The sequence below is a fragment of the Pyxicephalus adspersus genome, chromosome Z, assembly GCF_032062135.1.
Source record: "Pyxicephalus adspersus chromosome Z, UCB_Pads_2.0, whole genome shotgun sequence".
Lineage (NCBI taxonomy): Eukaryota > Metazoa > Chordata > Amphibia > Anura > Pyxicephalidae > Pyxicephalus > Pyxicephalus adspersus.
In genome coordinates, this window is record NC_092871.1 from 32713369 (window position 1) to 32739422 (window position 26054).

General features: G+C 36.9%; 1 protein-coding gene across 1 annotated transcript in view; it reads right to left on the minus strand.

Annotated features, from left to right (window-relative positions):
• Positions 1-5258: 5258 nt before the first annotated feature.
• The window catches only part of RNF128 (ring finger protein 128), a gene marked incomplete in the record, with an annotated part of 38631 nt that continues 17835 nt past the window's right edge, over positions 5259-26054 (minus strand). The window contains 5 exon segments of the mRNA XM_072429728.1: positions 5259-10614; positions 12556-12721; positions 13327-13423; positions 14455-14537; positions 19312-19383. Of these exon segments, the coding sequence (XP_072285829.1) occupies positions 10493-10614; positions 12556-12721; positions 13327-13423; positions 14455-14537; positions 19312-19383 (540 nt within the window).

Consider the following 26054-nt stretch of genomic DNA (forward strand, 5'->3'; position numbering starts at 1 on the left):
TTTATTCATTCACTGTTTGTAGTCCATCAATACACCACACTTTGGACCTGTCAATCCTTTATTTCCACCCTTTCCTTATTGCAATCCTATTAATGACAACAGAACTTTTTATTCACTTCAAAAAATTAAGATTGTGACAAAAATAAAACAAAGCCACAACTAAATTATTGAGCGAAAAAATCCAGAATTTATTCTTTAAAGACACGCAAAGCTCACAACTTCTATATCCTAAGCAGCTTGCACTCCCATCCGAGAGTCCGCCAGGATTTCTGTTGGACAATATTAGAGAATCTTTCAGTAATATTATTATCAAACAGGATTTATATAGCTCCAACATATTAAGCAGCGCTGTACAATAAATAGGAAATGACAAATAGATACAGACAGTGACACAAGAGGACCCTGCCCTGAAGAGCTTACAATCTAGGAGGTTTATGGTTAAAGCTGTCTGCAGATGGAAGTTTGGAGGATTATGGAGGACATTGAGTCCTTGGATCCACTGATTCCAATTGAAGGAGGTAAGATACTTTTCCTGGCAACTGGAAGACCGACTGGTCAACATGGCAATTGTGGTGTGTATAAGCCAGCAGGTTGGCATAACAAGACTTTTATATCTAACATTGAACATTTATCAGTGGTTGGTTTGTTGGCTCCTGTTCATTTTTGATAATAACCCTAGCACCTTTACGTCATTATGCATCTGATGAGGGTTCCCTCTCCTCTAGTTTATCAAATTATGCCAACCCCTAAGAATGAACATAAGTAGAACTTACTCTTCTTTCTAATTATATTCAGTACCATGGAAGATCATTTCCATCAAGTGAATAAACTTAACTTTATATAATACATAAGAGGAATCCTGACTTGATCCTTTGATAAATAGAGTTCACTAAAACCTGTGTGGGACAATGAGTAATGGACATTGCTGTGCGGAATGGGACATTTGGCAGCTATGTGTTAATAGTACTGGCTGCTGCCTTGTGGTTCTGATTCTACATGCCTTATGGCTGGTGAGGCGGATTCTTCTGGGTGATACTAGAGCAGCGGTGGCCAACCGGTGTTCCGCGGCTCTCGCCGGGTCAGGTGAAGGACCCCACTGGGGGCGCACCAGCCAGAGCTGCAGATCATGTCCACCGTATAGACACAACCCGCTTACTCTCACATTGGGTGTGTCTGGAGAGTGGGAGGTTCTGGCATCATGACATCACTCTGGGGGAAGTTTCTTGAGTAACACACAGCATGCGCGGTCCGGAGTCCGTGGATTTAGTTTTCCGTGACATCCGAAAGGTTGAGAACACTTTTGGGAGATAGACTGCCAACTTATCTCAATACAGACCTCTCTCTCTGTAGTGCTCCCAAATAATGACTTGAAGTGACCTTCTTAGCATTTAAAGAACACAAAATCAGTCTTTACTGTACCAAACCGAATCTTATGTCTATGGAAACGCTACTAAGATCAATGTGAAGGCTTCCAATGATGACCTTCTTCTGATACCTGATTGTCAAGTCTTTAATATGAAACAAAAATGAACAAATTAAGTGAAAACCTAGATTTCGGGCAGCAATGTAGAAAACCAATGCAACCACTGGTTCACTATTACATCCAGACGTAGAATATTTTGGCATGAAAGTCTAGATTCATCTACAAGTGTAGGTTTAATTTCAGAGCCCTGAAGCAAGCAGAGTTCTAAGTATATTTAAGTTATTCTACTGGATGGAAGAGCAAAAAAAAATAAGGAACTATAATGCGTGTTGGAAGTCTTGTTGCATGACTCCAGGCTTTTTTCCAATTACTTAGCAATGTAAGGTAGAGAGAACTTCATACCATTGCAGATATGTGCTTTGCAGGGAGTTTTCATGGACTTCATTTATAAATGGTTCATAAAATGCGGACAGCAGTATAGAGAATGATTGCAATGTATAACAAAGGTCATATAGGTCTCTTCTTCAGTATAATTTCGATCCCTAATGAAAAATATTGAAACACTGCTAGGCATTTTGACAGTAACAGCGCAGCCAAACTCTAGGCATAATTTGCTAGTTGGTATTCTTTGGGTCATTCCCTGTGGATTATTTGGATCTGCATGAATTCTTGAACCAGAGGACTGCCTTTTCTAATATTTTTTGTTAACTAAATACAAACATTGGTTTTAAGCACAGCACTACAGGAATGGGGTGCAGGGTTCTCCCCAGGCACTTTTAGCTGGGCGCACCACCCGGCACTTTTCAGCACCCACCCGGCTGTTTTTGGGTGATTACCAAAGAGTTTGGTCACAATACAGGGGCTGCCACCCACCTAAAGTTTCTTCCCACCCGGCTTAAAAAAATTTTTGGGTTGAGCACTGGGGTGGTTAGTGTATTTACCTCTGGACTCCATAGGCACCTTTATAGTAGAAGCAGATCATTTACATTTAACAATATTTGTAAAAATTATCTGGGTGGATAGTAGGGGTTTAGTGAAGGTAAATAATCATGGGGTTGCACAATATTTTTCTCCTAAATTCTACTGGCCAATAGAAGCACTGAGAAGCAGAAGTGGAAAGAAGAGCAGAGATCTCTACTGGAAGCAAAAATTAAACCAAGAAAATACATTATCCTCAATAGACAATAAAAAACAAACCCCCGCTAAACTTATTATACTTATATTAATGAGGATATTTATTCTAGGTAACTACAAACTTTAGATTTTAATCCTCTTCTTTTATTCTCACCACCTTTTGTATTTTCCCTCCTTCTCCCATTTGTATCTGGGCATGAACTGAATTCTATTGTTGTGATGCTCCAAATGTATGTGCTATGCCTTGGGCTCAATCTGTTCTGTTCAATCTGTTAACCTTCTGATTCCTGTTAGGCAATTTCCAAACAGTTCATTCCTTTTTTTGGGGTGCAGGCATCCCTTTACCTGTAGGTAGTGCAGTGTCACAGGAGGAAGATCCAAGAGACTCCAATACTGAACTGATTCTTTAAACTGTGATACCTTGGCTAACAAATTGTTCTGCTAACAATTTTAATTTGTTTTACTGTTTAAAAGATTCTGCTTACGAATATGGACTCGGCTAACAAATGTGTAAACACAGCTGAGGTTGTGGGTGATCTTAGGGGGTTGAGATCTTCTGCAACATTTTGTAACCCTTTAGGACAAGCTTTAGGATCAAAGCACAGCTTGCTCCAGAAGTTAATGAATGTCTAGGCTCCATAGAGTTTTTTTTTGCTTTGTTTGTGACTACTCATATTACCTCACTCACAGTGAGAATTTTATACAGTAACTGACACTACACTGCCTAATAATATGTTGAGATTGTTCCAATTGGGAAGTTGTTCATCTCAGTCTTTGGTGAGTTTATGACTTTTTATTTATTTAGATTGGTATTTGTACTATCTAACCCAGTGGTTGGCAAACTTTTCTGTCCCGTGACTCTGCTCCCCCAGAGTGACGTCATTATGACACAACCCCGCCCACTCTCCAATCGCAGATCTGAGCCTGCAATGGGAGAGTCCAGGGACACAGCCCGCCCATTTCCCTGAGCCTAGAAACTGTATGGTTGACATGGTCCACGGCTCTGGCCGGTGCTTCTCCCCAGCGGGAGCCGCGGACCCCCAAAATTTCCTCGTGGACCACTGATCTAACCCATTAGTACAATTTTTTAAAAATTTTTGTATGTTTAATTCATATAGATAACTTTTAGTAGAATACTAATCCTAAAGAAGAGAGTATTTTCATGAAATATGACTAAAGTTGTACTTTCATTAAAGCCCTTAAAAATTGTTATATTCTCTTTGTGGCATACGCCACTGTATAAAGTCATAGGAGAAGCTGTACTAGGTAATATTACAATGTGACAATAGAAATACAAATAAATGAGATAATGTTTAACTTGACCTCAAGTTTCACAATACTGTTTTATCTTTGAATTTTCCCATGAGAATATAATGAAAATATAAAATTTGAATACTGTCACATTTTACTGTATCCGTTAAAAGCCCCTTTAAAGTGGAATTGAAGTTACATTTTTAGGAATCCACTATTAGGCAGGTCCCTGCAATAATCCTTGCTATCTGCTCTGGAATTCTTGCAAAAATCTAAGCCATACATACACAGTGTCAGCTTTGTTAGCCAAGATACCCAGAAATTCCTCTGCGCATGCTGTGAATGAATGTACTCATGTGTGGGAGTTACATATTTCCAGCCTGCCTAATTAGGATGGCCGAATATTGTCCACCAATCAACGCAGGGTTTAGTTCCGCCTTAACCTAAGTTTTAATGTACTAAAAATTAAACCTATACCAATCCAATATATTCTTCCATGAAGACTGCATTGCAGAAGGATCCAGGAAACACAGGTAGCTGAAATTACATATAAATCTCTATAGGCCTGTACCTTTTATTGCTTCAAAACTAGGGTAGAAACCATTCCGAAATCATTTAAGTTGTGGATTTGGTTTTGTATCCAGTGCCTGTGTGAAGATGATCCATTGAAATCTACAAAATGTATGTAATGTTTCCCTGATTCATCTGTACAGAGTTGGAAATGTTGAGATGTCTGAAGGCCTTACCCAATGGCTGACGAGATTATTTTCATTGTTTCATTATTAGTGATATTAAGAGAATGGGATCCCAGAAATTTGCTTTATAATATGGTAAGTTGCCAAGCCTAATGTAAAAATCACATTGAAAAAAGGGCTGAAGAATGTCTCTTTGAAGGCAACAGCAGTGTTCTGCTACTAGATCCTGGCTGCAAAGCTTCTTTAGGTCCTTGAATTATCTTCAATCTGAAGGACCTTGCAAGGCAAGGGGACACCGATGCCGGCTGGCCATCACCAAGTGGACATCGCTGGAGGATGCCGCCAGCTCATGAAGACCAGGTAAGCCCTTAATTCTACCCTGAATGTGGCTCGGGTTTACCTCTTTCTGTAAGGAAAATTTGACCCCGAGCCACGCTCAGGAATACCGCCATGGAGGGTTAATTTTGGCCATACCTGTACTTTGAGAAAATATTAGCTCTGCAGAGCTTTAATATATTCAATATAAGTGGCCTTTTCTTAAAAACACTGCTGTTTCCTTAAAGAGCAACTTTTCTGTCCTTATTTCATTATTAGTTTATTATTATTCATCTTTTGTGATGTGGTGAGAACATTTCCTTTATTGTTTGTAAATCCAGGTAAACGATAAAAGTATTTTCGCAGATACACCGTATGCCATTTTAGATATAAATAACAGTAAGCAGGTTCCCTGTCGTTCATGAATTACTAGACGCAACAATAATGGAATACATTTATTTACAGAATTTATTATTACAAATTATGAGATCTATTTACAGTATTTTAACATTTCCCAGATACAAGTTTTGTTGGATTAAAAAAAGAAAAATATAACAGTACATGCATTTGCACACATCAGCTTTGCTCCAGCAATAGGTAGAATCCCTGATCTTACAGATATTATTAATCCTTTTTCTGATGTCTTTTCATTACAAGTTTTAAAGCCCGATTGGACCCAACTCAAAACAATATAAAGATTCTGAAACACAGTCTATGTAGATATAAACCTGATAACTCTTCCATTGAGTCAGAACTAGAGTTTACAGCAATCAGCAGGAAACAAGAGTTTTCTAATTTAGTGAGCTTTAGCATCATTGCCCGGCTACAGGAAACTGTAAAGCAATTTCAACATCTAAAACAAAGTTTGCTTGTTGAATGAAATTACTATCAGATCCCTGAATTACATGGTCCATTTTTTATGTTACGGGTACAATTGCATTTTACAAATTAAGGACAATGCTGAAACACAGATGCTTGTGCGCCACTTGTGTGCATTTACCCTTATTTATCATTATTATTCACATACATATTCACATTTATTAAATATGAGGTTACTGCTTTAGAAAGGATACAAATAAAGTGCTTTTTTTTCTTTTAAATTATACAAAAGGGACAATCTTAGAGTACAGTTTAATCTAACAATGCAAGTAATTACATTTAACAGAAATCCATTTCTTTTTTATGTAGCTGGTTCATATTGGTGTGCTGCGGTTTAGTGTGGTTTTAAGAGGGAAACTCTTAGAATACATAAAGAATGTCCTCCACAACGCACATTACACCACAACACACACCATGTTGTAGTGTGCTTTGTCAAAAAAAGGGATGTGTGTAGTTGTGCTTGCGTTGGGGATACTTTTCGAAAGGATTGAGTTGCCTCAACACAATGCAACACTTATCATCAAAGAATGTGTGAATCCACTCTAACGGTATGATAAGGCACAAGATTGTTCTTTTTATACAGAATAGGTAAATTTGATTTCTTTGTACTGCTTTTGTTTTTAAATTAGCAAAGTAAAAAAATGCTCATAACAACCAATGCTCATCTTGCATTGTTCTAAATTCTCTAAACTGTTGAAATATCAATTATATAACTGATTTCCATTTATATTATCTGTAGGTAATTTATATTTGTCATATAGGTTACTGCACTTGCTTATTATTATTGTGGTTTGCATTGCCTTTGGTATAAGCCCAGAAAAAACTTTTTTTTTTTTTTCAAGATTTTCCCCCCAATGTTCTAACATTTTTTAGGGAAATTAGAGCTTTATTTAACTGGATGCTATGGTCAACAAAGTCACGTTTTTTTTCTGTGGACAGAAGTCCCAGTGTTCATAGTGATCAGTGAAGCATGTAGATGATACATTTGAATCACAATTGGTTCTCTATATATTATATTGGGCCATTTTTATCAGCCACATTTATTCCCATCTGTATATAGTTCCTCAAAACTAAAATAGATAGACAATGTATGTCTCCAGAGACCTTTTACCAGCCAATGACAATGGTTTAGTTCTGAAATGTGGTTGGTTGTTAGGGACCATCCCTAACTGAAAACCTGACCATCTAAACACCAGTCAATTAAATTTTAATGGAAGGTCATAAGGTCTCTGGATGAAAGGACATGCATAGGGCTGACTTATATTTACCATGGATCATCCACCACAAATAAAATACAAGTCATAATAAAAAAAGTTCTATATAACTGCCAAAACAGCCAACACAAATAAAAAAAAAAAAAAAATCATAGTTCACCATGAATTCTACCGACTCCTGTAAAGAATAATACATTTTTGGGGTCCCAGTTCTAAAGCAAATAGCCCTAGTATAAAAAGACATTAGCGCCTCCTTGATTATAAAATATTCAATCATGTATAATCTAGTGAACTGCATCATGTATACTCAAGTGAAAAAAAAAGAAAAGTGAGGGCAGAGATAGTTTTGACAAGTTCTTTCTTAGAGTAATGAGGACATAAGAAATGTACTACCATTGGATCATACTGCCACAAGATAAAGCTTGAACGAAAACCAACAATGAAAAAAAGACTTTACCACCTGAGCTGATGGTAAGATTTATATCCCCCTGGAACACTGAAAGAACTAAGGCAACATGGGTAGACCACAGGTTTTTAGCATCAAATCCTACTAAAGGTGTCAGTTTGATCCAAATGGTAACAGATTGCCGTGTCCCTCAATGAACAATACAGGAAAGCCTAGTTCTTTAATAGTTTAATGGTGGGTATCTGATTGGGCAAATAGGGTGGCTTCCTCCTCTCAAGTAGAATTTGGTTTGACTTAGAAGTACAACAATATTGCAGCCTAACAGAATAAACTATTGTAATGTCTATCAGAAGGAGTGTGGTTAAGGAGTTGCAGATTGTGTTTACTGTCAGGCTAAAGAATACAGAAGACGATTGTAGACATCAATGCTGCGGAAATCTAGGTATTTTCTAGGTTCTACGAATTGTGCATTATTTATATAACATACCTACTTTTTTTCAATTTAATCTTACAAGTAGGACAGTTTTGGAGTTGACTGCAGCCACATGCAATTTGCTAGGCAAGGGAAGTCAACTGCAATAGGAATCTTCTGCAAGTTGTGTAGGCTTTACTATTTTATGAAAAGTAAAATGTATCTCAATTTCTGACCCATTTAGGCTTAATAAAGGGGCAAAACCAGAACTGACCATTTTACACAACATCAGCGATGTGTTTACAACTAGGAGAGTGTGCAATTATACAGCCATTCATAATTCTACCCTAAATTGATATCTTCGCTTCATTAGATGCTGGAGAGTTAAACCACTGAACAATGTATTCTCCCTCTTAAGGACTCTGTTAGTAATATTTATTTAGGTTCCAAAGCTTGCGGGCCTGCGGTGGCTATTATTAGGTGTTCCCTACCTCTAGGTTGCATTCTTTGTTCTATAATATAGAGTTCAGTGCTACAGGAGCTGGAATAATTTAAGGTAGGTGGAGGTAAATGGGAAAACCAAAAAAGTCTCACGTTGACAGGAACGGAGTTAGGAAGTATGATTTGTGGATTAAAGTTTTGGGAGTATGTAAAGCCAAGGGCTGACTCAGCCCACTAGGTTCCACTTTTAGCTAAAAACAACACTTTTGGTTTTAAAGACCCCTTTACAAATACCATTTTCATCAACAATTTGGTGCACAATATGTCAAAAATAAAATATCTATATTACTTTTATTGTGCCAGTGTGATTTGAGCTGAAATCTTTAGTAATATATAGGGTAGAATACTGCACACATTAAAAGCACTCTAAGTTTTTCTTATTTAACTATTGCATAAATCCTACACTTTTAACTTATTTTATTAGATTTCTTATAAATTTAAGGTACAATCTGATTTAGTTTGCAAGTCGCTGCTTTCATTATAATGAAAATGTTTTATTGTTCCAATAATGTCTTAAAAAACAAGTCAAGCGGTTTGAGTGCCATGGCAGAATGCATAAAGAGAAACATGCTAGTTTTACTTTCACTTCATCTACTGAGATGACAAATTTTACCATGCTAATATTTCAAAGGCATATATGCCTTTTTTGTGGGATAAAATAAAACATTTATATGGTGTCCAATTTTAAACCTGAACTTTAGGAAGGCAGTAAGCAGCACAATAAGAATAATGCATTGTGTCGTTGGATTGTGTGCTTCTGACTCGTGGCAAAGCAGTTGAAAACATACCCCATATAAGATAAGTCAGTGGTCCCCAAACTTTTGGACGTCACGGACCTCTAAATTTACAGACTCCGGACTGTGCATTAGCGGGGCACCGCGTGTCACTCAAAACAGAAGAAATTCCCCCCACAATGATGACATTATGCCAGAACTCGCCCACTCTCCCGTCGCAGATCTGAACCTACGATAGGAGAGTGGCTGGGTTGTGTCCAGAGACATAACCCGGCCACATCCCTGAGCCTGTGTTCTATATGGGGGACATGGTCTGTGGCTCTGGCCGGTGTGCCCCCTCCAAGCAGGGTCCTTCTCATGACCCCACGCTAGGGGGGGCACCAGCCAGAGCCACGGACCACCAAAATTTTCTTGCGGACCACAGGTGGGGGACCGCTGCTGTAGCCCTTCACTGAGTAAGTCTCCATGCTCTCGCGACCCAGTTGTCAGACGGCCGTGGCCCACTAGTTGACCAGGGATTGGGGACCCCTGAAATAAGTTACAGTTGTCTTTGTTCTAAGGTGAAATGTTTTACCATACTGGATCACTGAATTTTATATGACGTTGTTTATGACATCTTCCTATGTAATAAGCAAATTGGTGAGGACTAGTTTGACTTTCAAGTCGTAGGTTATGTTCGTTGTCTAGCATTCACAAACACCTGTCAACCTGACTGGCCCCATAGGTGCCAAACAAGATGATGCATGCAAAATGTTAATATGATAAATTAGACATTTCCATTATTTTGAATAAAAATAGAAGTTTTACACTGCCAGACCAGAAACCTATGCAGTGCAGGTGCAAGTGGGACATGGAGCATCAGAGTTTAGCATACCCTTCTGTCTACCCCTCACAGTCTAAAAAGAAGAGCAAGTTGCACTTGCAGAATGATTGTGCATGAAAGTTACCCTTTTATTAGGTAATTTTTAAAGTGATAAATTAACAACATTGCACTTGACAGTCCTAGGACTAATAGAATCATCATTGATAATATTTACTCTTTAATGTCGAGTGATCAAATCCATTAAGATAGTACAGCCAAGAAAAAAAAAATGTCAATTGGCTGGTATGGTTACAGTCTTTTCTGCTTGAATTATTAATACGGGCCTAATTTAGGTATCTACTATTCAGAAACTGGAAATAAAAAAAGGCATATATACTTTTTTTTTATTAATAAGAACTCTGCTTAGTGTGAATATATTAAAATACAAGTTTCATAAGATTTTGTTTGGTCTAAGCTATACAAACCTGAGTTAAAATATGTAGCAACAAAGAGAATGAAAAAACAATCAAGGAATAAAAATAGACAATATTTTACCATTTTTCAACTTCATCCTCCAAGTTTGCAGCTTTTCTATATAAGAACTAGAAAATTAAAGCATTGTTTGCAAACAACTTTTTTTTTCTTTGCTGTTAAAAACAATTGCTGTAGAATTAAAATGATGCATTCACATAGACTGACAAAGCCAAGTTCTGCACATCCTTCAGTTTATGATTTCACATTGTGAATATGGGAAGGGTTTTCACTCTCAAACGTTGGGTTGTCCGCGTGTGGAAGAACATCAGTTGCTATTGTGGAGGAGTCGTTGGTAACAAGCTCAACATTTTCATCTGCAAAAGATAAAGATAAGTTTGATGAATATAGAAGAAATAAATACTTTTTCTTACATGATTTTAATTTTAAATAATTTATTAGTTGCCAATGATTCCAGTTTTCTTTGAACTGGTATATGTTGGGAGCACTTCCTTTTTGGGGGTGACAATGTCCTTGCTTTCCATTTGCTGTATTCCATTGCTGCCTTGTTACATACACTTACTTTCTACAACAGCTTTTCTGAACCTTTCCGTCTCAGAGGAACCCTTGAAATAAGTTTTTAGTTCTTCTGGAATTTCTGCTAAAACCGCTTCATTGAGAGTGTAGGGGACAGATTTTCCTTATACTGGTGGACAATGGGAATAGGGATAAGAATGTCCCCCCTACAGTCCTGGAGATAAAACCACCTTTAGAGACAGCTAAAATAATAGCTGTTTGTAAAGCAATTTGGTCTGCAAAATATAACTGGCCCCATAACCATGTAGGTACCATCATTTGAATGATTATTCAGCAACAGATCAAGGAACTTCAAGCAAACACTCGAGGAACCCTAGTTGGGAATGGCAAATCTAGAGTATAAGTGGCCATATTATAATACTATGTATGGCCCACTGTTCTCACTATTAGAAAGGTCAAACTGAGCTGTGCCATGTCTATAGCATATATATGTAAACAGAAGTAATGAGATCAACAGGTCCAAAATGCAAACTAAATGTTATCTAGTTAGGATTTACTGGTATAGTGACCATCAGTGGATATAGCTACTCACAATTAGGTGACAAATACAAACTCAAAAGATTATTTGCTCTTACAGTCATCAGTTAGGCACTGCCTGAAGCATGCATGCTTTCCTAGCTCTCCCTGCAGTAAACAGGACTATGATTGTGTAGAAAGTCTTAAGCTAGGTACACACTTCCAATAATTATCGTTAGAAATTGAACAATTACAACCAATCAACGATTATGCACGATTATATTTGAACGATCGTATTGTGTACAATTCTGTACATGCTCTAACGATACGATCGTTCAAATATAATCCACCAATAGTGTACACACCTTAGATACAATCGTTTGAACGATGCAGGGAGTGACATGTAAAGGAGAAAGTGTATTGCAGAAACATGCATGATCACTGAACGCCTGTACACACGATAGTGAACAATCGTCGGCCGGTTGTTAATTTCCAATGACAATCCTCGCTCGTTGGCCACTTTTTTTTTTAAATTATTTTTGGCCAATCGGTCGTTCGTCGGTCATTCGTCTCCAACGATAATTAATGGACGTGTGCACGCAGCTTTAATGTGTGTAAACCCCAACAACAAACTACTCTCATTGAACGCGTTTTGGTATACCTAAAACAAAAACGCCTGTTGATCAGGATTGTCAACAATGCAAAGCCGTCTTGTGTCATGTGTTGTCTAACGAAGAGTAGCAATAAACCCTCCCTGTCCATATAATGGGACTATGTAATTATCAGCCTTTACATTTATGAAATTGGTCGAGTGGATGGGCCTGGGAACTTTGGCAAAAGAAAACAGGGCAGAGCTGACAACGTTCAATCCACAAAAAAAGGCTGCAACGTTGACCCACAACATAACTTGAGTATAGTTAATTTATGGTGGATCAACAAGTATTTTCTATACTGGGTCTGGGTGGTTTGTATCAGAGCTTTGACAGAACAAAACAGGGCAGTACTGACAATTCAGTTCACAAAAACCATAACTTTGGTTGTGAAACTTTTTTCAAAAACTAGTAAGTTATGAGATCTGAAGAAACTTGCAGATGAAAATAATTTATAAAGTTTTAGTAATTCATAAGCTTTTGTGAAAACAAAATCTCAGGTCGGTCAAAGTCAATCAAAGTAAAATATGTGCTGCCTATCATGGGTATCTAAAGCTTCAATACAGTCTAAGAATGCTTTCAATTTGACATTTGCAGTATTCAACATAAACTTACATTCATTTTCATGGTCTTCTGCTGGCTCATCTGCACCCCGAACAGAGGCGTATCCAGATGATGCGTTATCACTCCGGGTCTCATCATCAACCTGTACTGTGCTCCTCTGCAGCTCACTGGATACAGACGCTATCACCATAGCATTATCTGACTCATCTTCATGATCCTTAAAATTAGAAAAAAAATTACACAATTAGGAATATGAATGCTCACTGTACGATCTGAAAATGGTAATGAAAATTCTATTACGCTAATATGTTACACAAAAAGATGATTTTCATTTTTATTCATATTGCATCTGAACTAATTTTCATTTTAAGAGTTCAAGCAATTATTCAAAGTGAACAGTAGGAGGCAATGCTGTATTGGTAAAGCGGTGCAATGGTCATAAAATAAAATTATTCCTATTTCAAGACATTTAGGCTATAGACCTGGTATAGTTACATTGTAATAGATTTTAAAGACTGTAACTGTAGAGTTACAGTTTTAAAAAAATGTAAATCCAATGATTTGTGTATGACATTATCTCTAGAACCACAGAAGATGAAGATATTGCCAAGATAGTTTTTTTTTTTTTTACTAAAAGATCACAGTGCTACTTCTATTTCTGCAGGTAAAAAAAAAATTCCTCTGCAGCAGTATTTGTAAGTTATAAATTAAACAACATCTCTAATTGTGAGACATAACATAACAAAAAAATAATAATTTGTAGCCTTTGACACGTAATATGATAATAAAATAGTTTGGATAGTTCAGTAACATTGTACTTACTGCAATTCCTAATGACTTCAAGATATCACACTTGCACATTGGGCATGTTCGGTGCTCAAGCAGCCAGGGATCAATACAACTTTTATGGAAAAAGTGGCTGTAAAAACAAAACAAAAATGGAGAGTAAGAAAACCTGTTTGTTCACACAAACGCAACAAAAGCAATGCAAACTGACCTTATTCCTGTATTACTGTATAATGATGGCCTATCATGCTATCTCTAAAAATCTAAAATGCATTGGATTAAAAAAAGGAACAATTGCATTGATGTTTTATTATCTTCAGTTATATACCCCACCATGTCTTGCTTTTCTATTTTTTTTCATTTTGTACAGTTTGTAGAAAACAAAAAAATATTGAACAGAAAAAGCTTACACTTTGGTTGGGATAATGCAGTGATACCAAAACATTATGACTTGTGTTAAAGAGATTTGAACGCGTGTTGAAGGCATGGGACATATACACACATACATGTTTTTTTTTTTTTTTTCTAAAGCATATCTAAACACACAGCGACAGAGAGTACCTTGATAGCGTTTACACATGTTTAAAGTCAAGGATCTGTTGCATTTTACATTTATATGTTAAATGTCCTGCCTATAAAAAAATTACAAAAAGTTGATTCAAAATCTTGCAATTTGGCACAGCACCTATTTATTAAACAGTATTATCCTAATCTTCTTCTTATCCTAGCAAACAAGTTACTTAGCATAGACTAAGATGAAAATAACATTTAATCTGAATTAAGTCCCTGGAGTTTTATAGCCGTACTTAAGTAGTCTTTTGTGTCAGCTATAAGAATAGATGTGTGTTTAGGGCAATAAAGTAAATCAGTAAAGGCTGCAGTAAAACATTTTATATAACTAAAGGACACATTAATACTCTGTTGCTGTCTGTGCAATATAATAAGTTTGCTCAACACATGTTTAAGAACACCAAAATAAACAATAATTGACTACTATGTGTTGGGGTGCACTATGGTGAAAGAAAATATGCCATTTGATTTTATGGCAAATTGGCAGTCAATTAATTTGAGTAGACTGTCTTAACTTACATAACGTGTATGAGGACAGGTAGTCTTGAAGCAATCAAATTTTAGTATGCTCTAATGATTAAACAAAATACTCACTTGCATGTTAAAATACGAACAACATCATTTGCTTTAAATGAATCAATACACACAGCACAGCTATCACCATCTGGTCCAAGTACCTAAGGAACAAATAAAATTGGAAATAAAACATTGAAAAAAAAAGACAGGTACATATTCATTCAAGCGCTATTGCCACATGGTTATATTATGATAGATGGTGTAACATTAATAAAAGGGTTTGTAGATTGGCTCAAAAGTTCTCTTCTGTAACTATTTGTGTAACCACCAATACAAAATTCCTGACAGGTAAATAAATGTAAGATGAGAGAAGGAAGTACAGAGTAAAAAAAATATGGTAAGAACATTGCCGACAACTTTGATTGTTAAAAAATATTCCCCGATGATAAAGATCTAATGATAGCAGTAAATAGTTATTTCAAAACTTTTTTCTCTAATCCTTTTATATTATGATTAGGTTAAAGTGGTTTTTAAAAAGTGGGTTGGCTTTATACACAAATAATACACATATTTCAGGCATTGGACATGTGTAGAAAGAAATGTAAGCCAATATAGGACACCCTGAGCTGAGCACAGCATGGGCAAAGGGTGTATTGACTTGAATTGGGGGGTGGATGGTATAAAAAAAGGCATGTTGTAGGGTGAAGTCAGTAAAGGTAGGAAAGATGACAAGAAGCAGAGGGCAGAATCAAAAAGGAATAGGAATCCATTCCAATAGAGACCCTGGAAAAGGAAAGACCCTCTCGCTCTCCTAAATACTTTAGTTATTAAAGATATCTTTGGTTGGAACTGATTTTACTCTCTCAATTTCATGTATATTATACATGACCTTCATTTTGTAGTTGCATTTCTGCCATTGCCGTCAGGTCCTTGACAGAGCCAAATAAAGGAATATGGTGAACATTGGTTTCTTCATGACTTGGTGGAGTAATAGAAACAAGTACGACTAGGGATTCGACAGTCATTGAACTAATTTAGGGTTAACTCCCTGCAGGATAAGTATAGGGTTTCAGGAATATCCACAAGGAAAACTTGTGGCTGGTCATTGTATTTTACTGGTGGCACTGTCAAGGTATATATATATATATATATATATATATATAAATAATTGTAAGAGTTATTCTGTAACTAAGTGAAACCATGTTAAATTTTAAAGTTATATTAAAGCTGTGGCCAAGATTCTCCAATTAATAAGGTATAATGTCTGTCCTAGTCATAATATTTGATATAGAAAATACAGGTGGGTATGTACCTCTTTCCAGTTTTTAACTTGTCCTGCCAAGAGACTTCAGTATGGTTCTAGGGTGTAAGATTGTGGTGCAATGATATATCTTTAGGACTGTGGTTCACTAAACTTTGGGCTAGAACTAATTTTAGTAGTGTTTGCCTTTTCTGGTGTTTACCATCTTATTTTGTACAGCCAATGAAGCCAAATAAAAACCCAATAAAATGATAAACTTATTCCCACTTTATTCAAAACTGGAATACATTTGGAGCTTGATTACAGCTTTAATAGTACCCTGGTGGCTCAGTGGTTAGTGGATCCCACCCAGGACACTATCTGCATGGAGTTTGCAGGTTCTCCCTGTGTTTGCATGGGTTTCCTCCAGGTACTCCGTTTTTTTAGCACATTCCAAAAACATGCAGTTAGGTTTTTTAGCTTCACCCCCAATCCGACTGTGTTAATGATAAATGACTATGATAGGGACATTATATTAGGGGACACCTCATGACTATAATATGGACTTTGTAAAGCGCTGCTAAATATGTTGGCGCTATATAAATACTTCATCCTAATAATAGTAATTCTAAAGTACACAAAATATTCCAATAACACTCAAAACAGGCTCTTACAAAAAATAAAATATGCTTCCCTGAAAGCTGCAATTATCTAGTGTTGGAGGTAAGCTGGGTTTCAGTTATCACAGTTCAGGAGACAGCACTGCAACATTGTTAAACAATAACAAATAAAAACAAAGGCTTTATCGATAATATGAGGATAATCTGATGAAACGGCATTATCTCTACGGGCAAAGTTTTGCATGCGGCGTGTGAACAGGTCTGCAAGTCTTGAATAACAACAAGTGTCCCTATGTGAATTGAAAAGATGTAAATCGCTCCAGGGATCTAGCGCTGAGGTCATACAAGAGGAAACTGACAAGTGGTAAGGCACTTTTCCTGCTGTGACTCACAGGTGTGCTCCCTCTAGAAAAGACATGTTGTTTACAATGTAGATTTATCAACTTCTGTTCCAATAAAAATGATATACACAAAAATGAAATCTTTCAACACTTTATTCTCATCCACTAAGGATAATAGTACTATAACCACCTCCTATAAAAATGTACATTTTAGTTTTGTATAAATCTAGACTCCACGCACTAACATATAGTTTATAAACTGCCTGGCTGGAAAAAGTCCCAAAGCATGTGGGGGTCGGTGTTATGATCCAGGGTTTGCTTCAGTTGGTCAGGCCTAGGTTCAGTAACGTTATAACGTTATATACTCAAACAATGAGGTTGTCTGCCTACCTGAATATACTTAATGACCAGGTTTTTCCATCAATTATTTTTTTTCCCTGATGGCACAGACATATTCCCAGATCACAATGCCAGGATTCATCAAGCTTTTTAGGAGCATGGGACATGATGGATTGACCACCATAGAGCTAGATTAGGAGTTTTATATACACATTTTAAATGCAACTAATTTAAGTAGCTTAGTCATTTTGTAATGTTTTATTGTTTTTATTTTTGCTAACATAGTGACTTCATATACTTTTTGAAGCAACTATTGTGACTTTTTTCGCCGTCAGGAACCAACTCCTGATCAGCATGGATTACTTTTTTTATCACCTTTTCTCCTTTGTTTTTAAAACCTTTATTATGTATTTTTTTAGTTTTTATGTAAACTTTTTTGTGTATACTTATTTGCTTTCTGCAGTGCCATGTTCAGAGTAGTAGTTAATAACTACTAGTTAATGTGTTTTTACCGCTCCCATGCACCTACTGAATGTGAGGTTTTTTTTAGGCTTTTGGAAATGCTTGTGCATGCAGTTCCAAAGCCGTGCATTTTTGTGTTTGTTTTATGGAGTTATATGTTTTATGGAAGCTGTTGGAGTAGCAAACTGAAAACCTGCACAGTAATGCAACCACAAGCAAATGCCTGTTAAAAAAAACTAACCAATTTGTTCAATTATAACCATATCTCACTGGTCTGACTTTAAAGTTGTTTTATATTAATGTGTACATATCATTACCAATTCAGTGAGTAAAAGATATAACAGAGGTGTGACAGAGGGTACAAGTTGCAGAAACACATTTGTACTCCCTGTCTATTGTTTTAATAGTTGTTGTAATCATTGAACAAATTGGAGAAAGCAAAACTTTTCTTAATTGTACTTTTGCATTTCTAATTGCAGTTTTTTTAAATTGCATGAATTATATATTGAATATAAAAATATCTAAGATATTAAAATAAAGCTAAATAATAAAATTCGACAGGCCCAAATAAAGTAAGCAGCTGTTGGATTCTTTGAAATGTAAATGGGCCCCCAATGTCATCACCAGTACCATTGGTTGGAAAAGCAGAAAGTAACACAAATGGAGAAGGCGTTGTGGGGCCAGTCATTCCCTACTAGAATAATCAAGCAATTTATTACACATTTCGTTTTACTTATATTCTCCTACAAGTCAGTTGTGTATAGGAAACAGGCAGCCTTGAGGTGTCCCATCTACATTATTGGGATATATTTTCTATAGTGTTTCACACACACTTTGGGAATACATCTCCAATTTTTCACTTGGCAAAAGCATATAGACATATAGTAAATCATACATCAAGAAGTAGCTGAATGAGTTTTAATAACATGGATAAAATAAGAGATTAGTGTTATATCCTCTGTACAATTTCAGCGCTCAGAAGTGGCTAAATCAATTTAATCCACAGAATTGTATTTAATGACTTGAGTTAGAACTCAACTATTGTCACAGAGAATCAGAAGGTAGCAATTTATTCGGAAGTGCTTAGGAATGGTAGAATGACCAAACTAATAATGCTGCAAGTATTCTGCATGGAGCATACACAACTAAGGGAATATATATTATATATTGCTTCATCCTTCAACCGTTTCTGCAACACAAAACCTGCAACATCTGATGAATATGATCCTTAAAGTACACGTCAGAAGAACTGTAAAATATTTAAAGAAAAAGTCTTTTTTTGGACAAGATTGTTCTGCCTGCCAACACTTTTTTCTATTTCTGCAAGTTGGCAACATGATATTGCCGTTTATCACCCCTGGCTGCCCTGGCACCTTAGCCTAGTTTGCAAACTTCCAATCCAGACTACAAGATTACTTGCAGACATGGCCAGTGCCATTTGTTTTCCATGTGCAGTGTTTGTTCATCTATTGACTTTATTAAAGATCTGCCCACCACAATAGTAAGTCGCCAAGTTATTAGTAATACATCAATTTAAATACACACTGGGTTACAGTTTAAAATCTTTACTGTTGACTGTATGGGCCTGAATTATTAAAGCTCTCCAAGACTACAGAAAATAGACTATTATGTGTGCACCTGGGTGATCCAACAAATATCCAATCCAATAAACTTTTGATAATAATAGCAAATTATTTTAACCAAGTATCTTCAAGGTTCTTTTTAGTCTTTAAGAGAATTATTAGATTATGCCCTATATTCTATAAAACAGGCCATTGAGGTTGTATCAAGACAACACCTAACATTATAGACACACATGCTGATAAAAGGATGATAATTCATTTTAACCAAAAGATAATTATAGTCTATTGTTTACAATGGATTTATATTCTTCGCAATACCAATTATAAAAAGGCATGCCAGTTATTATTACCTTGTCTCCTTGCTTGATGGTGCGGACCTGAAGCTGACCAATTGCCTTCTTTGCTTCATCCTTCAACCGTTTCTGCAACACAAAAGTTGGGCAATTTATTATACCCTTTCAGTGGGGGAGGGTATTTTTTTTTTTTTTTGAAACTGAATATGTAAGTGAATTGTCATGGAGCTTGAAAATGAAATAGAGAGAATTAAGGGACTACTGAACTTAAAGACCTGAATTATTTCATTGGAACCATATTGCCAATATCATTCTATTGTAGCTAAATTTAAACTGTCATACAGTATACTACTATGAAGACATTAAGGTAAAGCAATGGCATTCAAGGGTTGGTTTGTTGTAGATCAAACTTTCAACAGTCCAACCACTTTTACAGGAGTAGGTTAAAAGTCTTACCATCTTAATACACCTTGAGGATTATCCAGATGGTAGGGAGGTTATTATTATTACACAGTATTTATATAGTGCCAACATATTACGCAGCGCTTTACAATGTCCATAGTCATGTCACTAGCTGTCCTTCAATGGGGCTCATAAACTAATGTCCTTACCATAGTCATGGGTCTTAGATACAGTGTATGTTCAATTTTGGGGTGAAACCAATTTTTCTAACTGCATGTTTTTTTTGGAATATGGGAGGAAACCGGAGTACCGGGAGGAAACCGGAGTACCCGGAGGAAACCCAAGCAGAGTGAGACCCTGCAGACTCCATGCAGATAGTGTCCTGGCCGAGATTGGAACCTGAGACCCAGTGCTACAAAGGCCATAGGATCCAAATTTCTGACTCAGTGGTACATGATCACTTTAATTGTGCTGAAATAAACTTCAACCAACTTTGCTAATAAGTCCCTGGTAGGTCAACCGTAAGTCAACCATAAAATGACAATTGTCTTATTTGTCCATATTTTGTCTAAATTGAATAATAATATCCCTCCTGACAGGTAAAAAGTATTTAGACAGGTTTTGACCAATCATTTCTTTCTCTATATGTATAGACCACCAGATACTTCCAGGTGATCAGATTGGGCCTGCATAAACACCATGTTTAGTTTTCAGACTGAAAAACATGGGAATGTTTTGAAGTCTGCACATTCCCCCTCTGTGTCAGCTATTCCTTTGAGCATGGTAATAAACTGGTAGGGGAGGAAAAATAGAATCACAATATGCTATGTACTTCAATGTACAGACATAAGTACATTGAAATTGCACATCCTAATTTGAATAAATGTACAGTATATATATATATATATATATATTGTACACATATACACACATGTTTATTGTAATCAGGCTTGCTATAGACAAGGATTAACCACCAACCCCTACAAATCTTTAATATTTACATACATTTTTTCAGAGGTATGAGATCCTGTAAGAAAATATGCTATTTTATATTTTGAAACTTAACTATGGCATAGAATAGCAAACAGATTCCACAGATGTCTAAGGACATTAGAGGCAGTCTGTGCCAGTCTCTTGTTTCACAATCAATTGCTGGCTATTGTGTTTTAATCAAGGAAATGCAGGCCAGCATGCTGTGGAGTGAAGCACTGAGATAGTGGAGGTTTGCTCATACAAGAATGGATTAAATAGTAATTGTAGGCAGGGCTGTCTCCAGCCTGCACATTAAATATTGCCTAACACATATTGTCAACAGTATTCAAAAAGCCTGGAGGTTTATTAAGTTCAACTGACAATATATCAGTTATTTTGTTTGTAAATGGTTTAAGAAACTAATGGGTCATTAAGATTATACTTTCAGTACCAGCTAAAGCACTTTGGCTGTGTACACACGTGCAATAATTGTCGTTGGAAACACAAAAGATCGTTCAATAATTGTTAACAAAAAAAGTGCTCAACGACGCCAATGAACAAGGAATCTTGCTGGAAACGAACGACTATGTGGGCGGATCTGATTGGGTGACGATTGTTCGTAATCTATTGTGTGTGTACGGTCGTTCAGTGATCGTACATTGCTCTGTGATACACTTTCCTGTACATGTCACTTCCTGCATTGTTCAAATGATCGTATCTAGTGTGTGTACATCATTGGTGGATTATTTTTGAATTGTATCGTTACAGCATGTACAGGATTGTGCACAATACGATCGTTTAAAATCTTCGGGAATAATCATTGATCGTTTGCTTTCAAACGATAATTATTGCATGAGTGTACCTAGCCTAAATGTTCTTTTTGAGATATAGGGCCTGATTTAATAAAACTATCCAAGGCTGGAGGGGATATGCTTTCATCAGTAAAGCTGGGTGAACCAGCAAACCTGGAATGGATTTTTTAAAATTAATTTGCTATTTGAAAGCAATCCTGGACCAGATCCATTTAAGGTTTGCGGGATCACCAAGCTTCACTGAATAAATAGCAACCTCTTCAGCCTTGGAGCTTTAATAAATCGGGCCCATAGTTTAAAATATATATACGTCAGTTTGCAGAATTTAAAAATAGACAGAATCATCCATTTGTTTGCAAGAGTTTGTCACTGGCTTTTTTGTGCAAAGTTTTAAATACAAAAAATGAGTGTGAATGGTTGCTGGGTAATGTTTATAGGCACCTCCCAGACTCAAACCCAAACTCTTCGACCATTTGAAGCAAATTTAACACCACATATCTAAGGCTACATACACACCTGCAATAATTGTCGTTAGAAACAAATGTTTTTCTACCAATCTTTCGATAATTGTTAACAAAAAATGTGCACAACAACAAGCCAACGATGCCGATGAACAAGGAATGTCGCTTGAAACGAAAGACCATCCTGGCGATCTGTCTGGGCGATGATTGTTCTCTATTTATTTTGTGTACGGTCATTCAGTGGATTGTTCTGCGGTACACATCACTTCCTCCATTGTTCAAACTAGTTTTTGTACATTATTGGTGGATTATATTTGATCCTATCGTTACAGTATGTACAGAATCGTGCACTATATGATCGTTCAAAATAATCGTGAATAATAGTTGATCTGTTATTAGTCATTCTTTTTCTAACAACAATTATTGCACCTAGCCTAAGAACCCCAACCCTATTACCAAAACTTCTTTTCTGCTGCAAAGTTGACAAATCTTGCAGTGGGAATCTCTATATGCCTATAATAAGTAGGCCTTAATAAAAAAAAAAAATTAGTGCTTTTTACCCAGTATCAGTAGAAACTGCCCCAGTACAAATTATCAAGAATGTTTCTGGTTTTGCTAAAATAGATCTATAGGTGAATATATATTGGTGGATTAGATTCCATTTGTCTGACGTTAATAAAAAGGATTGGGGGTTCTTACCAGAAACTGTCAACAAGATGTGAGGGATGCTAGACCCGAAATGTTATCTTTTTATCTTGTACCTGTGATCCCTATAGATCCTATAGTTTAACATACTTACCAATATTTTTGAGTGAACTGGGGCAAATTTAGCACTATACTAAAGCTACGTACACACTTCCAATTATTATCGTTGGAAAACGAACGACGAACGTTCATGCACGATATATACGAACGATCGTATAGCACCGATCCTGCACATACAGATAACGACACGATCGTTCGTAGATATTGTACACACAATAGATACGATCGTTTGAGCGATAGAGGAACTATGTGCACGACAGGCAAGTGAACGGACGTTCGTTCATCACGCATGCTCTGAACATGGACGATCAACGAACGACCGTACACACGAACGATGTTCAACGATCGTCGTCCAATCCGATCCGTCGGTCCGGTCGTTCGTTTCCAGCGACTTTCCTCGTTCGTCGGCGTCGTTGGTTACTTTTTTACGAACGATTTTTTGCCCAATCGATCGTTCGTCGTTCGATTGGAACGATAAAAATTGGAAGTGTGTACGCACCTTAACTGTACATACAATCATTCAAGTACCCCTATGCGTGGACATAAAAAAAAAGACAATGCTGCTAATTTTAAGCATTGCTTGTGGCAATTGGGTTATTTATTGTACAGCTTATCCTTTGAGAAGTACTCAGCCAGGGGTTATTAAAGTTTCAAGAGTGAAAACATAACTTTTTTCCTTTCAAAATCAATTACAAAATCCTAGATTAGAATTATCTTATCTAAAGCACTTGCATATTCTACCCATTGAACAAAGGTGAAAGTACAAATATTTACAACAAAAGGTAAACATTGATATATACCAGGTTCTGAGGTTAGGAGTGCCTTTCCTTTGCATAGGATTTTAGTAGCTATAACACAAAGACAGCTAACTAGCAGTCCATTTAAGAAAAGATCCAAATAATCCATCTGACAGGGTAAATACACAAAATGACCACTTTTGTTAAGACTACAATTGTAACCAAAATAGCACCAACCTTTGGAACAGACCGGTTTCTCAAGAGTGTATGTTTTTTTTAAATAGGCAACATGCTCATGTTTCACATTGACTTGGAGGTTTAAAACAACCAAGACCTTGATAAATAAATGACTCATGTTATGTTAAAAAAATATACAACTTCCCTACTCCAGTATAGCCAAAAGCTGATGTCTATTGCCTTGTAGACGCAGGCACAAAAAAACCAAATCCACCCATGTATGGGTCATCTTACATCTGTGTTACGTAATACACCCAAGAAAAATAAACTCTTCAGAAACTGGTCAGTCCTGAAAGTTGCAGCTATTTTAAATATAATTGTAGTCTTAGAAAGAAAGGGTCATTTTCAGAAAGCTTGAAAAAAAATCAGTCGTATAGACTTTCAAGCATCTGCCACATCTATGTACATGTTCTAGTTAACTCGAAACTTTGCTGATATTCTCCACAGTAAAGCAACATAGGGGTCCCTGTACCTTAATAGTGTATGACCATGTTATTCTGCACTTTTAGTAAATCCAACCTACAATTTTCAACCTTATAATTGAACCACTCCATGTAACAAAACACAAACAGAAATAAGAGTAACAGATATGGTGCCCACATTCCCAGTACTTCAATTATTGCATCCAAACTTGATGGGCTGCATTAGGCCACCATTACTACATTTTGTTGGCAATATAGTGAAGTGAATAACAGCTCCCTACGGTCCTTGATTTAAATAGACTATATCATGGATGTCTGACCGATTCCTGAAACTCTTCCCCTCTCAAATTCGAAATCTCCCCTTGACATATAACTGTTAACAAGGCTGTTATTCGGCCCTCCCCTCAGGCAAATTGTCTTGGTGTCACCTTTGACTCGGCCCTCTCATTTACCCCCCATATTCAGAACATTTCCAGGTCCCGTCACTTTCACCTACGCAACATCTCCAAAATCCGCCCCTACCTGTCCCCTGAGACCACCAAACTCCTTGTACATGCTCTTATCTCTCGTTTGGACTACTGTAACATCCTTCTCTCTGGTATTCACTAACCCGACTCTCTCCTCTACAATCTATTATGAATGCTCCAGCCAGACTCATCCATCCTTCCCTCCGCTCCTTTTCTGCTGCATCTCTTTGTAGTTCTCTCCATTGGCTTCCAAATTTAAGCTCCTGTGCTTTGCCTTCAAATCCCTACACAGTTATTGTCCCACTTACATTTCTGACTTATTAAAAAAGTACTCCCCCAGCCGCTCTCTCGGCTCCTCCAATGACCTACTAATGACTTCCTCACTCATAACCTCATCACACGGATACAAGACTTTTCTAGAGCTGCCCCGACTCTCTGGAATGGTCTTCCTCGTCCTATTCGGCTTGCTCCTACTTTCTGCTCATTTAAAAGAGCGCTCAAAACTCATTTTTTCAAACTTGCCTACCCATCTTCTCCTGTCTTCTGAAACCATCACTACTTCCCACCACTACATATCCCCCTCCTTTTGTGTGTAAATTCCCCCACCTACTAGATTGTAAGCTCTTCAGGGGGGGCAGGGTCCTCTCCTCCTATTTCACTGTCTTTATTAGTCTGCCATTTGCAATCCCTATTTAATGTACAGTACTGCATAATATGTTGGTGCTATATAAATCCTGTTTAATAATAATAATAATAACTTTTTAATTATTTTATTTGTTGTTTTTTTTAAGGAATTTTAGATTTTGTAAAAAATTATTTACCTGTTAATTCTCCATGGTTTGCATAAGTGAGGGCATAGCAGGGGTGTGACTTTTGCTTTGTGATGAACTGCATAGCTCTTGTCAACCTAAAGCTGCATACACACGTGCAATAATTGTCATTGGAAGGGATCTTTCACAATGCTTTCTAACGACTAAGGACTGCGTGATGCATGAATAAACACTGTACATAAAGCACCGCTCTGCACTATGGAGAGGGGAAGGGGAAAAATTCGGAGCGGCACCCCACTGCGCGCTCTCCTCCTTCACTTTCATTACAATCATTCGTCGTCCGTGGATCCGCCAGGACGGTCGTTCGGACGATGGGCGCTGTACACACGCTAGATTTTTGCCCGTTCTCGGCCCTGTATCTTCACTTGTGATAAAGAGAAGAATCTCTTAACCAGCTTCAGGCTTTTTGCTGCATACCTTTAAGGAAACAGGCAGCACAAGCCACAGTAGTCCAGTATTTGATTTATTGGTTACTATTAATATTATTAATAAACAGTATTTAAATAGCGCCAACATGATATGCAGTGCTGTACATTAAATAGAAGCTGCAAATGATAGACAGTGACACAGGAGTAGTAGGGGACCCTTCCCCACAGAGCTCACAGAAAGAATTTTAATGCAGCTTTATTATTTTCTTTATCGTTACATTGAGAGAAGTATGCATTTTGTAGAGTTGGACCACCTAACGAACATAT